General features: G+C 39.0%; 1 protein-coding gene across 1 annotated transcript; it reads right to left on the bottom strand.

Annotated features, from left to right (window-relative positions):
• Positions 1-4,289: 4,289 nt before the first annotated feature.
• On the bottom strand, positions 4,290-13,395 carry LOC117317476 (D-threo-3-hydroxyaspartate dehydratase-like). The gene is made up of 9 exons (XM_033872286.1): positions 13,077-13,395; positions 12,129-12,266; positions 11,533-11,669; positions 9,893-10,073; positions 8,456-8,511; positions 8,088-8,210; positions 7,562-7,754; positions 5,133-5,238; positions 4,290-4,628 (listed from the first exon to the last, which is right to left on the bottom strand). The coding sequence occupies exons 1-9, from the start codon at positions 13,229-13,231 to the stop codon at positions 4,539-4,541; spliced, it is 1,179 nt and encodes a 392-aa protein (XP_033728177.1). The 5' UTR covers positions 13,232-13,395; the 3' UTR covers positions 4,290-4,538.
• Positions 13,396-13,776: the final 381 nt, after the last annotated feature.

The raw sequence follows: 13,776 nt of genomic DNA, 5'->3' as shown, positions 1-13,776 counted from the left end.
TTTATTAATACATGTAGTACCAAATATGTTTGATTATCCAAGGCGTCATGTTTTGATTTAAAACTGCAACATTTAAATTAGCACGAAAATTGATATTTCGTGACAACTTTTGTCAATTTATCATGATGACGAAGACGAGTTGATATTCTATGCCTATATTAGTTATAATCGTACATCAAATCAGTTTATTCTATTTCAATAAGGTGTGGCAAACACCATATTAATGAATTGCATTTACATCACTGTCATATTGGTATGCACTTATCCTTCATATTTCAGTGAACCATTCAACATTGAACGTCGTTGTCACATATGGTTTATTGTTGTAGGCGATGTTTTCCATGTTTCTAAATGCCTACGAAAGTTCGTTTTTTTTTACTTTGGGTTTTTATTTAAAATCACCTTTAGGCGTGACATCAAAATTAATTAATTAGATGATTAATTCCGATACGTATCCTGCTTTGCTTGGGCTGTCATACATTGCTTGTATAAGTGGTAGAATAATGTCATTCAACTGATAATAGATATTTTATATTTCTAAATAAAACTGAACGGTTTCTATTCCTCTATATGACGGTATCCGGAAAATAGGCTTTGTAATTGTAATACAGAACGCGGTTATTTGTTAATGTTTTGTAGATCCTACAGTATATTGTGATCTTTTTAGTATATTAAAGATAAAAAATGTAAAAAGAAAAAAAAAAAAAAAAAAATACAATTGTGTTGTTTGATAAACCGAAATATTTATCTGTGTCATGATCTACAAAAGTATATTGTTTTAGTGCACGTATGTACGGCAAGTCAAACACAGCACAGATACGTATTCATATTTCAAATTTTGGGCTCCAAGTAGAACCACGTCCACGTCGTGGAGTCTGGAAACATACATGTTGCAGTATGGCCAAGAGTTCTACATTTCTTAATAAAGTTATGCATTTGGAAATATTTATATCATATTATCAATGTACTAAACTTTTTAATACTTGTAAACTGTGTTGCAATTACTAACTACTACTATGAAAAGTATGCAAGTTACTGATATAATATGTATGAAAAACTCAAGTTCTAAATTTCCAACAAGACATACCAGCGGAAAAAGGAAACGCAAGTTCGGTTTCTCTAATACAACTTTTAGACACGTGGTCTAAATTCAGTTAGATATCACACTGAGCTTCCTCCATGTACTTTGAAATTTTGTAAAATTTCAGTCGACTGTGACCCCTCTCGACGGTGGTATATCATTACAAATCGAATACTGGAACAGCACAGATCAGTTACGAAGCATTTATTTCCGAAGCGATTGTACAGCGAAATGTCGCGATTTAGTGAAGTCGAAAGGGGTAAGCCCGTTACTCTGATAATGCAGAAGCATTCGCAACGTCACGACGCCCGGCAATATGGTGTACATGAGACAACAATATTCCGTTTATGTTGGCGCCTCGGAGTCACATGCAGGTTTGCTGACCGTCTCAGTAGCGGACGCCCTCGCATTACGTCAAGACGCCAAGATATAGGCATATGTCGCTCGCACGCCCGTTTTCGATTTCTGACGGCGACGGAAACGGAAAGTCTAGTTGTCGGCACGCATGGTCGGCCAGTATGTCCAAGAACGATTAGGAATGGGTTACGGGAGTTCATTCAAGACCACAACGTCCCTATCTTGGTCCACCACTTACGCAGAGGCGATTACAACGCCATAGGCGTGAAAAGACCTCTCGTGGTTATCCATAATAATCGTACAGCAGTAAGATATCGGAATTAGGTCTCGAGACCGAACGTTCTTCCTCTTATCCGTAAACATAACCTTACGTTGCAGCAGGACAATGCGAAGTCCCTTGTTGCGAGGGCTTGTCGTAACCTTCTGGTTCAAAAAAACGTTCCAGTTCTTGATTAGCCACCTACAGTCCAGATTTATCCCCAATCGAACATTTGTGGGACGAACTAGACAAGAGGGTTTGGAAGCGCGTCAACGTCCAATATAACGTCGCTCAACTCACGCAGGCCCTTATTTGGGAGTGAAATAATATCCCTAAAAGGGCAAAACACACCTTGGTGAGGTCAATTTAAAGGAGAGTAAGAGCAGGGACTGATGCCAGGGATGGACATATACGCTGCTTATTTTTTTATCAGGAACCGGCGTAGGGTACCCTTGTTTTAACGGTATTCACGCAAACACCGTCTGTGATAGGATAACAAAAATCCTCAAAATACATTCAGTAATGATGGAATAATAGAGAAAATCACACCATGGACACAGGGTCAAAGAATCGTGTAATGTAATAACTATCGAAAAAATAAAACTTGTATTTCCTTTTCCCCGCTTGTATAAAGACCCTTATTTCAAGCGTATTGACCTAATCTTTTGGTGTAGTGAAATGACTGCCACTTGATGTTCCAAGTGTCATTGTCACTTACATTGTCGAAATCTTCCTTTACTAAAGCCACGGCACAACGATTTATAATCTTAAAAATCTTTCAGATAGTCAAATCTCCATATGATTTACTTGATAACAACACAGCAATATAAGAATATTAAAAGATATGACTGCAAGCGTCACAAATGAGGTTCTTTATTATGTAGCTTGTGATATATGAATTCTATTAAGATGGCTATTCATTGAGTGAAATGCAGGAGTATGTGCAATATTTATATAGTCCGCCAACGCGAGAGAACATTTAGTTTGTTTGACAAGGCGTGTGTTGAATATGCGTACCGTAATTTGCCGATCGTCCAATCAACATGTAAGGTCAATTTTGTATGCCGTGCTGGTCGGAGAAAAATATATCCCCCCCCCCCCCCCCCCCCCCCCCCCCAGCTCACAGGTGTTTTGTTGGAGGAATGGAGGAATTCGGCGATGTTTTCGCGGATTATTGTGTTTTGGATGTAACAATTCATATTGAGTGACAGGGTAGGTTAAAGATAAATGTTTCTAGATGGCGGTAGTATATAGTATGCGCCGTGTCAGTTTGAATAAATGTGTTTGTTTAGTCGATTGAAGTGTGGTGGTGTGCCTTTTCGCTCGTGGCGGAGTTGCCAACCTTGTACTTAACAGATTACACATACCACTGTCATATCCAAAAAAAAATTGAAAATCACATTTTCTATGCAAGCGCCTGTGCCCCAGCTTGGTCGGTATGGTTTCCCCAATGTCCCCTAGAATAAGGCAATAAAGCCCACTATATCCCACTGTATCTTGTTCGTAGGACTAAAAGTGCCCCTGAAGTATCAAGAATTTCCTTCCGCTTCGCTTATTTAACATTGAAGAGACCAATATAGATCTAAGCCACCCCCCCCCCCCCCCCTCGCCATTGTAAACATTGAATTGTTAAATTTTCCCACACTGCTGTGTCTTACTGGCTTTATATTCTTCTATATGCGCCTCCTTGACCCCCGTCCACATATGACATTTGTTGTGAGGACGTTAAAATCTTAAACACAAACCAAACATAATTTTGTTACTGGGTATGTGATTATACATCGCATTAAAAAGGCGGTATCACACTCTATGACTCTGATGTTCATAATACTAGCAATAAAACCCAAATGGGACCAACATGAAGGCTGCTTCTCTGGAATCGAATCAGAGTGAATATATAACAATTATTATCAATAGATACCCGAATAAAATAATCATATTGTTTGATCATTCATAGACAAATGATCATGTTCAGCAAAATTTGGCACTAAACACATACTTAGCAGTCCAGAGGCCATTGGCGTTTGGGATAGCCCGTACCTAACAAGCCCTTTCGGTACTGCTGTCCGAAATTTGGCACTAGGCGAAACAAATTTAACAACATAGACTTCTGGGTCCCCCCCCCCCCCCCCCCCCCCCCCCCCCTTCACTGACACAGAGCTCTGATGTTTAACTCTACATATCCAGGGCACGATATAAAGGCAATATCAAAGCTATCTAAGTTACACTTAAACCTTTTAAATATTCATTTAAATTCTCTATTTTGGCCCCGCCCTCTAGCTCCTAGGACCAAGATATTTTCATGAACAAATCTGAATCCCATCTGCCAAAAATGCCCGGGGCCAATTTGGTCTTAATCTGTCAATTCCTTACAAGAGTCCATTCTTTACAAATAGTCGTTTAAACAAAAAAATAACGACAGCCCCTGCTCCATGGCATAAGCTCAACTGCCATTGGGAACTCTTTTCGACCTCCTCATCGCCATTTGGTGGACCCAAAATGGAAGACGGACGACGCACGATGGATGATGCCCGATAGTAGGAGCTCGCATAAGTCTTCGGCTAAGGTGAGGTAATAATTACACAAAAAAAAATGTCTTACATGCTTTATTTATGGAATCATATCAATTAAATCAGGTAAATAAACATTCCAAAAAACCTGTTTGATGGCGCTGCTGTTACAGCTTTTCGGAAATAAAATGTTCAAATTGATGTGTTTCAACATTATTATTATGAAATAAACGTTTCTGCACTAACAGATCTTGAGATGTTTGTTGATGATGACGAAAACTTGTTGTTTAAGACAAAAATATGTTTTCATTATACACTTATGATTAAAATGTCACCATCCACGCGTTGGCCTCCACACAGACGTTATGCTGTCTCCCGAATGGACGAAATAGACCGAGTGCATAGCAGCAGTAGCACAAGACTGAAAATATAACGAGTGTAACAGGATTTTATTTGATGAATATCGACAAAAAGCCACCAATGACCATAAAAGTACTATCTTTACTTCGCTTTAAAAATACTGTTCAGGAACACAAAGAAACAAAATTTGACAACGGTTTTTAGATGAATTTCTTCATTTTCATATTGCTTAATTATTAATTTTCAGCATTACTCTCGTATGATTTGCATCACATGTGTAGTAAATACTTGTAAAGCGCAACCTTAAGGCATTGCACATCGAGTTATTGCTGTTAATATACTGAACTGAGATATAATCGGCTGAAAACCAGCCTTATTGTAGCATATATCATAAGGGTTATCATGGTTCAAGATGTATCAACAATGTACATTGAAGATACAGGTTATTTGTCTAAGCGACTACACATGTGGTATACTATATACAGGACTTTTCCGTGATTCTGAAGTCGAAATAGATAAGTTCGTTATGTACAAAGTAAATTGAGGACAACAGCGTGATACTTACGTGATAAGGGTAGATGAACATCATCGATCCGATCGGGTGACTGGCGAAATTGATTTCCCCCTCTATTGCGGTTACTTTTCCGAGCTCCTGACTCATACCAACAAGTCTGCGTTTTTAAATGTATATCGCATTAAGTTAAATCATCCCGCTAAATTATTGACATAGTAAAATTCAAACAATGACGTTTCAAGTCAGTTAACATTGCAGTATATGTATCAATAAAAGTAAGTTAGCGCTAATAGTCTTTGGTTCTGCTAATAATTTCTTGTCGGGGTAATGGCTTGTACACTTGTCATTTGTTTGCTGGATTTTTCGCCTCGGCAACAGCCAGGGTCATTTTGAGGCATGAAATCCTTGTAGCAGTTAGAGATTACCCCCACTGAACAACATATGGAAGGCCCTCCGCATGCTATCCAGAGCAACTAATGCCCCTGTCACACTTGACCGGATTGGTGTACCGGACATCAACGGATAGAAATTTTTGTTATCCGGTGGTATACGGTGGCAAAGTTGTCAGTCCGGTAGAAAAATCCAAACTGACGACGTACTTGCACCGAATATGGAACGGATAAAACGTACCAATAACGAACATGTAACGTACGGCTACCGTACTACCAACCGGGTGCCTCCGAATGAGTAACGAACAACAAACGAACATGAACCGGTGAATCAGGACGTGTACAGGATGCATTCCGGACAAACCGAACACCTAACGGACATTAACGCGCGCGTGCAGAAAAAAACAAGATATATGCATTTCTCCGCAGTTCTACCATGAGTTGGTCATATAGACCGAACTGCCTTCGTCTCTCCGGGCTCAGCCATGACCTCGACCAATAACGTCTTCGCTGTTGCCTGCGGTGCCTTCTTCTCCTGTGGGAAAGGTACTGGTGAAGGTCCATCTGAACATTGTTCATATGCATTTCTGCCTGCAGCAAGGCGGCCCTAAACTGCACAGAAACTTTAGTCTGACATTCCATGCTGACAACTGTCTGTGAATCTAATTTGGAAGCTTCCAAGAACCTTTTTATATGCCTGCGATAATTAATCAGTTTCTGTCGGTAGTCAGTTCCTCCCCCTGTAGGTATCCTGTAGGTATTCTGTATTCATCCGTTCTGTGCGTGTTATCCGTTTTCAATCCGTTTGTCTATTCGTCGTGTCCGGTGTTAATCCTGCAAGCATCCTGTGTTTGTCCGTTATGTGTCCGTTATGTGTTCGTTATGTGTCCGCTGAAGGTCCGGTTTATGCGTGGCGTATGCGTTCAAGTTCCATCAACGGACTGGGTAACGCGTGTCCCCCGTACACCTACCGCATATAAACGAACAATGACAGGATATATACAGGATAAAACGGACATGCACAGGACAGCCAACGAATATTCTTATCCGTTACTGTCCGTTTCAAGTTTTGTGCATGCACAAAACTTTCCAACGGATACCACCGGACGCACCGTACATCACCTGACATGAAACGAATGAACCGAACATAAAACGGACATAAAACGGATATTGACGAACATCACCGGATATCCAAAAATGTTATCCGTTTCACGTCCGGTGGCCCAATCCGGTAAAGTGTGACAGGGGCATAAGGTAAAGTGTCTTACCCAGTTACTCAAGAACACATCCGCGAAAGCACAGTACAGCTTCCCGAGAGACAGCACTCGACACGGTCGGGACTGTCTAACCACACAACATTCACCTGATGGTGTTGGTAGGTCAAATAAGTGCATCGTTTTAGATAAGTTCTGATCCGCGCGAAACCAAAAAATCTCAAGCCCGAGGTGCGATACATCTGTTTGTATAATTCGAGGCTCTACCTACGGTAAGTTATTCAGGAATATCACCCCGACCGTTGGATATTTCTTTGTCACATCCTAAAGGTATGGGATGATAATTTTCTCCGGTCTATCTTATTTACGCAGGGTCCAGTTACTGGACATATATATTTCAATGATTGTTGAAATGACGACGTGACGTGATTGCATTGAGAAATCACTCCATAAGGGATGCCGCCAGCGAAATCTTGAACGCGTAGATAATCTGTGAATGATGTTAGGCATCATAATTAGAGTAACTGTATACCTTTATCAGCCACTTACTAGGTCTGGTGATCTGTAATTGGATCATTAAGTCATTAACATGAAAAGTGTCAAATGCGAATTTTCTAAATTTATCGAGCGGAACTTTTAAATTTGTTAAATATATCTCGATGAATGATGTTGCAAACCTTTATTACCCACAAATGACATGCAGTGCTCTGTCAAGTTATTATATGCACCAGCCCTCATACAAAATATATGCAAATATATACAGCTAATAAGGGGAGACACTCTGTTCAAACGAATATATAGTTCTAGGACATCAAAGGGTAAATAATTGAATTAGGAAGCTGCAACTGTACAGCTAAAACAAAACGTATAAACATACCGGAGGTTAGGATTGTCTTGAATAATCCAAGGACCGTTTGGCAAATTGTTTTCCATTCCGTCTTTACTTAAGGCGAGGAACCCGCAGTCAATAATCAAAATGTTTAGGTCAATTTTGTGGCCGATAATCCTGGTTGCAACGCGTCCAGCGATGTCCTCCATTTTACATGAACCTATGTCTTTTTGCATGAGATCTGTAAAAGTTTAATAGTTAAAAATCCTGATTCTTCTGCGTATTTCATATTACCAATATAGAGAGAACTAGAAATCTATACATACCAAAACAGGGTTAATATACAATGACGCATGAATATACTAGTACATACAATTGTATACTGATAAAATGCGTCACTAATGCATAATCAATATCAAACTGTTGTATTGCATCAGTAAAATTATATGTACTGGAGTCGACCAAGAAAACATATTTACAGGATGAAATTATTGAAAGTGAAATATATTCTTCACACGAAAATAAAATCTAAGTAATTTTCTTTGTTGATTATGCCAAAGTATCACATTCTAACCATAAAATACGTAATTGCCCGGGGAAAACTCTTCCAGTGAAGACATAGAATCATCCGGATGGGAACAGCTAGGCGTGGATCCCCATACAAACAACACCGCAAGGAATGCCATGATGCAAAAGCCTGTTTAATGAAAAACATGGTCGGAGTATTGTTTGTCGTACATTCTGTTGGATGCTTTCTATTTCTTTAAAATTGGGAATCATCTCTTAACTTTCATCAATAATTGTATGATATTTGTGGTACAGTGTCATTGATTGAACAAACAAAAAACGAGGTGAAAAAATATTTTTTCCATGTGCTGAAAAACTTTGCATAACATTAAGGAAAACCCCTTAACAAAAGCGTCGACAAGTCATTGGTGTTACAAGTGATGGTTCTAATGGCGTTTTCACTTTCTTTTCTTTTAGGAAACATATAACCACTACCAGAATAGGAATATTGTTGATTGGTAGTTTCATACAGTGTATAAGTCGACAGTCAAAAAACCCGACGACACTGGATACATACCGTCGTAGGAAAAACACAGATGCTAATTTACGTGACCCTGACCTAGGACAGATAATCGTATGAATTGCATTGTTTAACATCCTATCAACCAAACAATGTCATTTTAGCAGTGCGCGTACTTCAAGACAGCTTTATAAAACCATTTTATCGAAATACCATGTCATAAGAACATTTCTCTCAGAACAGTATTCTGTCAAGAGCAAACGTAATGATAAGAAGCGACTTAATTCGGGATATTATCTTTTCTCTCTTTTTTTTCAAGCAATGATATTCTTCACAATGTCTACCATGACACTTCCTCCTTTTTAGCCTTTAGTATGAGGAAGACATCTGTCCCTTGACCGAGACATACCGGAGTATAATGTGACCGTGTAGGGTATCTTGCTGGGTGTCTTCAGCGAGGTAACAGCAATAAGGTTTGCCTCAGTTCCACGTGATCATCAGGAAACGAACAGGAATATACTACTGCCTTCCAAAACACACACTAAATAGATATATCTCGCACACAATACTCAACCAAACCAAGCTATTTAAGGAATGAAATATCTTTTTTTTTCAAAATCCATGAGGTCATAACAACATTTGCTTCTGCACATATTCCATGAATCGCTTAAAAAGCGATTTATGGAATACATGACCTCATAAATGTTGAAAAAAAGATATTTCATTTGTTATATATCTGTCTAAGTATCCAAAATAAAAAAAAAATGCATTTTTTCATGTGTTTTACCTGGGAGTGACGTTTGAGAGAGAAGAGACGTTTTCGGGGGAAAGTGTCAGACAGTTCTTGGGTATGTCTTGGCAAACGTCATAACAACAACACAAACAAAATGTAGTTACAACTACAACACTTATTTTATGAGATTATCGGAGTCATGTCTATGTTTTAGACATTTTGGAGACCGTAACAACATTGGATTTATGTCAATATCACATAGATCATGTTTATTCAAAAGGACAGGTAAAAAAGGAAAAAATCCGACGGCAGATAGTTCTTCCCGTGGTAACGCGGTCGCCTACATACTGAGTTGAAGCTAATGTTGTTATGAAAAATGAATAAGATTTTCGTCAATGCTTTCAAGCATACCGAAAAATAATATCATACTATGAAGATTAAAGTACATCTTACATATCTAAACAATTACGTCCATAAAAGAGCGTAGCGTTAGGATGTATAGACCTAGAGCACAATTCCAATGTTTTATACCCGGAAAATGAAGAAACTAACCCCTTTAGGCTTCTTAAACGTTTCGTTTTAAGTCATATACATGTATAAAAAAAACACGTTTGCATACCTTTGTTTTACCTCCATGAGTACTGCTGTACTTTCTTTCCCTGACGTTCTTATTTCCTCGCCACCCTTATTATGGTACGTATCACCGTTGTGGCAATAAAGACCTCGAAATGTCATGACATCACTTCCCGATATTAGAGTTGCTAATTCAACAACATCATCACTTTTCCATGAAACACCAGCTATAGTAATATAAAATCGTGTTATTAATATAAGTCAAGACTTTAAGCTTTAAGCTTACCATCATAAACAGCTGAATAGATTTTGATCAGACGAATCCTTGGTAAAGGGGAACACATTTGGAATCCGGCTCTTCTGGGGCGGAAGGTGCACGTCCTTTTAATTGATAGATAAAGGATTGAATGAATTTTGACCAGAAGCGTCCTTAGGGAAGGGAAACTCTGGCCCTTTTAGGATTGAAAGGGCGTGACCGTATACAAATAAATTCCTTTAAATCGCTGGGGCCGGGGTAGGGCCAAACAAGAGAAATAGAGATAAGTTCTAAAATTGCTACTATTCCCTAAGTTTTTTTTACCAAATACAAACAACATCCTTGGGGGACATGGAAACAAAAACCCTTAGGGTGGTGGAAGAGATAGTAGCACCGTTTAAAAATAAATTGGTTCCACTTTACCCAAAGATGCGCACACCTAACTTTTGTTGGAATCTGCTCAGTGGCTCATGATAAGTAATGTAAAGTGCGCCATGGCATAATTTGATAAAGAGGTTTTTTTTAACGTCCCATAAATAGTTGAGGTCATTTAGGACGGCCCTGTGTACGAGATACATGCGAGTTGTGTAATGTGCGTAATATTCGTTTTTATCTCCTGATAGCGCGAAACTGTTTTCGAATTTATGTTGCTACCTTACTGAAGCATACTGCCGAAGACATCCAGTAAGGCATCCCACCTGGAAACATTATACTGACAAGGGGCAAACCAGTGATCCAACTCCCAAAATGCTGAGTGTAAAGCGAGAGTACCAACTACCATTTTTAAAACTCAGATATGTCTCGACCAAAGCCTTCCTCACAAAGGCGAACACTAAACTAAATGTCAAAAAATGAAGACGGGGTCAAATATGGGAAATACAACACATTCTTTAAAGCCCTTCATAATCTGTAGAAATTTCAACTTGGTCTGGAGAGTTCTTGGGCAAAGGGGTCCAAGGGGCTATCAGGGGTTTGAGAGGCGAGTCCAAATGGGCGAAATATTGCAAATTATTTCAAATTCTTTAAGAGTGAAATGACTTGGTTTGAATAATTGATGGGAGAGGTAGCTGAAAGTTGAACAATATTTGCAATATACAACCTTCATTGGAGTATTTTGCCATGTTCTGAAATATTCAGGTGGGCCTCTTGTCTGAACACAAATTCTCTTTCCGCGCTAAATTGCGAATATCAATTTTCTATATGAATTACGTTAAAACATGCAGGGAATGCCATCCTTAAATATCTAGCTGTTGGTAGGACGCTATACAATGCAAACGAAACATTCAAAATAAAAAGCAAATGTTTGGTTGTTTGGATTTCTACTTTTATTTACGTTCTTTTAATAGCTATGATTATTTAAGGTCGGCTATAACATACTTTTAATCTACCAAGTAAATAGAGTAACCCAGTTTGACATTGCCTTCACTTACTTCTGTTATACATGACATCGATTTCAAGGTACACACTCCATAATTTCTTGGTTCCCGAAGATTCCAGAGCTTGATATCCGGCCTTGCTATCTAGCATCACATGGAATGCGCCGAGCTTGTCGTTTAGTTTTCGGCATCTACAAGTACGACGTTATTTTTTGCATGGTTAACTCCCTTGTATTGTCGCGTATCAGGCTACGGAAACATAATATCTTGTTATGAGATAATAGGATTTGTATATATGGTTTTTACCAGTGGTAAATGATTTACATATTTAAGCTATTCCTGGATAATGTGTCCTTGAATGACTCGGCGCAAAGGACATTTTACTGAAATATAACTTAAATGCGCTTTGCTAGTTTGCTTGATTTAATATTGTTTTTGACATTTAGGTGCAGCTGTCCACTTCACAATTTAAATGTCGCATTGTAGTGCAAGTTCACTGAACTGTCATCTCGCAGCCATTAGGCAATGGGATGCTGGTATGGACGTGCACGTTTCCTGCTCAATTACTTTCTCTGATGAGGCAAAAATGACCTGCTAATCAGTGTTACTTTCATATAATGACCGACCAGAACAAGTGAGTTATCGTGTACCTTGCTATTTTGTTGGTTGTTATAGGAAAGGCGTAAAGAATGTCATCGTATCCACTTTCAGCATACAACTCAGCCTCGGCCAAAGTAGACACTGTAACGCATCTCCTCCGCCCGGCACTAAGGATATCTGCAGCCTCACTGAAAATATACGGGTAAATGTTACCACTGTAACTTATATTTTATACTTAATGCATTCTTATGGTTTGATGTTGTCCGTCTGGGGTTACCGTTTTTTTTTCTAGAGAGATCCCAAATTTCCCTACAGGTATGACGTAAACATTATACCTGCTAGCTACTCCCATTGCACGATCGAAAGAGGCGACTAAATTAGGGATCTTATTTCTTCTTCTTTCTTAACGTTCTTCTTCTTAATGTCTCCCTTGACAATGATTCTCCATTTGCCTTGAGTTGAGTGTTATCCCCTGTGAGGAAGGCTTTCGGTTCTGTCCGATTACCGAGGCATACTACAGCCTTAAAAAATAGTTGCTACTTCGCTTAGTTATCGGCATTTTGCCAGGTGGGATGACTGGTTTGTCCGTTGTCTGTATAATGTGCCCGGATGTCCTGCTGGGTATCTTCGACAGTATGCTACAGTGAGGTCGCACTTTAAATCGGCAAAAGTTCCGTTCTATCACAAGGTTACTTAGCACGAACATACCGCAGCCTCCCAAAACACAAATACGCATGCATATCGCACGCACGGTAGGCCGTCCTTAAATTACTAAACCAAACCCAGGGGCAAACGTGAAACCCAGAGTAATAAAAATCAACTTGTTTGGTAAGTGACCCTTCCAGCTATTAAAAGTATTTGATTCTATTATATTTTGGTCTTCAGAAGATTCTTTTGAATGTTCACTCAATTTGACCCCTTTGGCCCCGCCATTCAGCCTCCTGGGGATTGGGACCAATTTTGTTTGTCAGAAAAAAGTTACCACAATCTATACTTACACTGTTTTATGAGTCTTTGTGTGTGGTCGAAGTTGGACTCCAAGTTTGTCACACCTACTTTGCATCACCTTTGCGTTTCTCGTCAGCTTGTCCAAATCCACAAGGAAACATGGAGTCGGTACATTCAGCACTTTATCTGGTATTTGTTCCGCCATTGTTGTTGACTATAAATATTACAAAATATATGCAGTTATCAATGACTCAATTTAAATTACATCTGTATCCAGACCATGTCTACACGCAGTGTGCTGGTACTACCTAATCGTGTCTTATCAGTGGCCTATTGAATAAGATTATCGTGTAGTGTATCACCGAAGTCAACATGGTCGACACCGATCCTTGCAGGCTAGAAAACTCTGTCTTAATAATTAACGACAATGGTTGTCGCTTAACCATGTATAGTGTACTATTTCGCTATAAACTTGAAATAGCAAGTAATACAATAATAATACAATAATAATACAATAATACATAATAAAATGTATTTGACTATCAGGATTTGTTGCTGGATGTCATAATACTACGCACAAATCAAAAGTCTTGTGAATTTAGGTCCATGGTAAGAGCAGGGTTTCCCAACAAATTGTTTACAAATTGATTTCGACATTTGAATCTTTCTAAGAACTGTCCAAAACTGCAGGTAGCAATATATTGTGTAGGATCGAAATATCGGGCACGTGAACGTGCAGGACATTGTTAC

Source organism: Pecten maximus, chromosome 19 (genome assembly GCF_902652985.1).
Source record: "Pecten maximus chromosome 19, xPecMax1.1, whole genome shotgun sequence".
In the NCBI taxonomy this organism is placed as follows: domain Eukaryota; kingdom Metazoa; phylum Mollusca; class Bivalvia; order Pectinida; family Pectinidae; genus Pecten; species Pecten maximus.
This window is presented reverse-complemented; position numbering and strand designations above follow the sequence as displayed.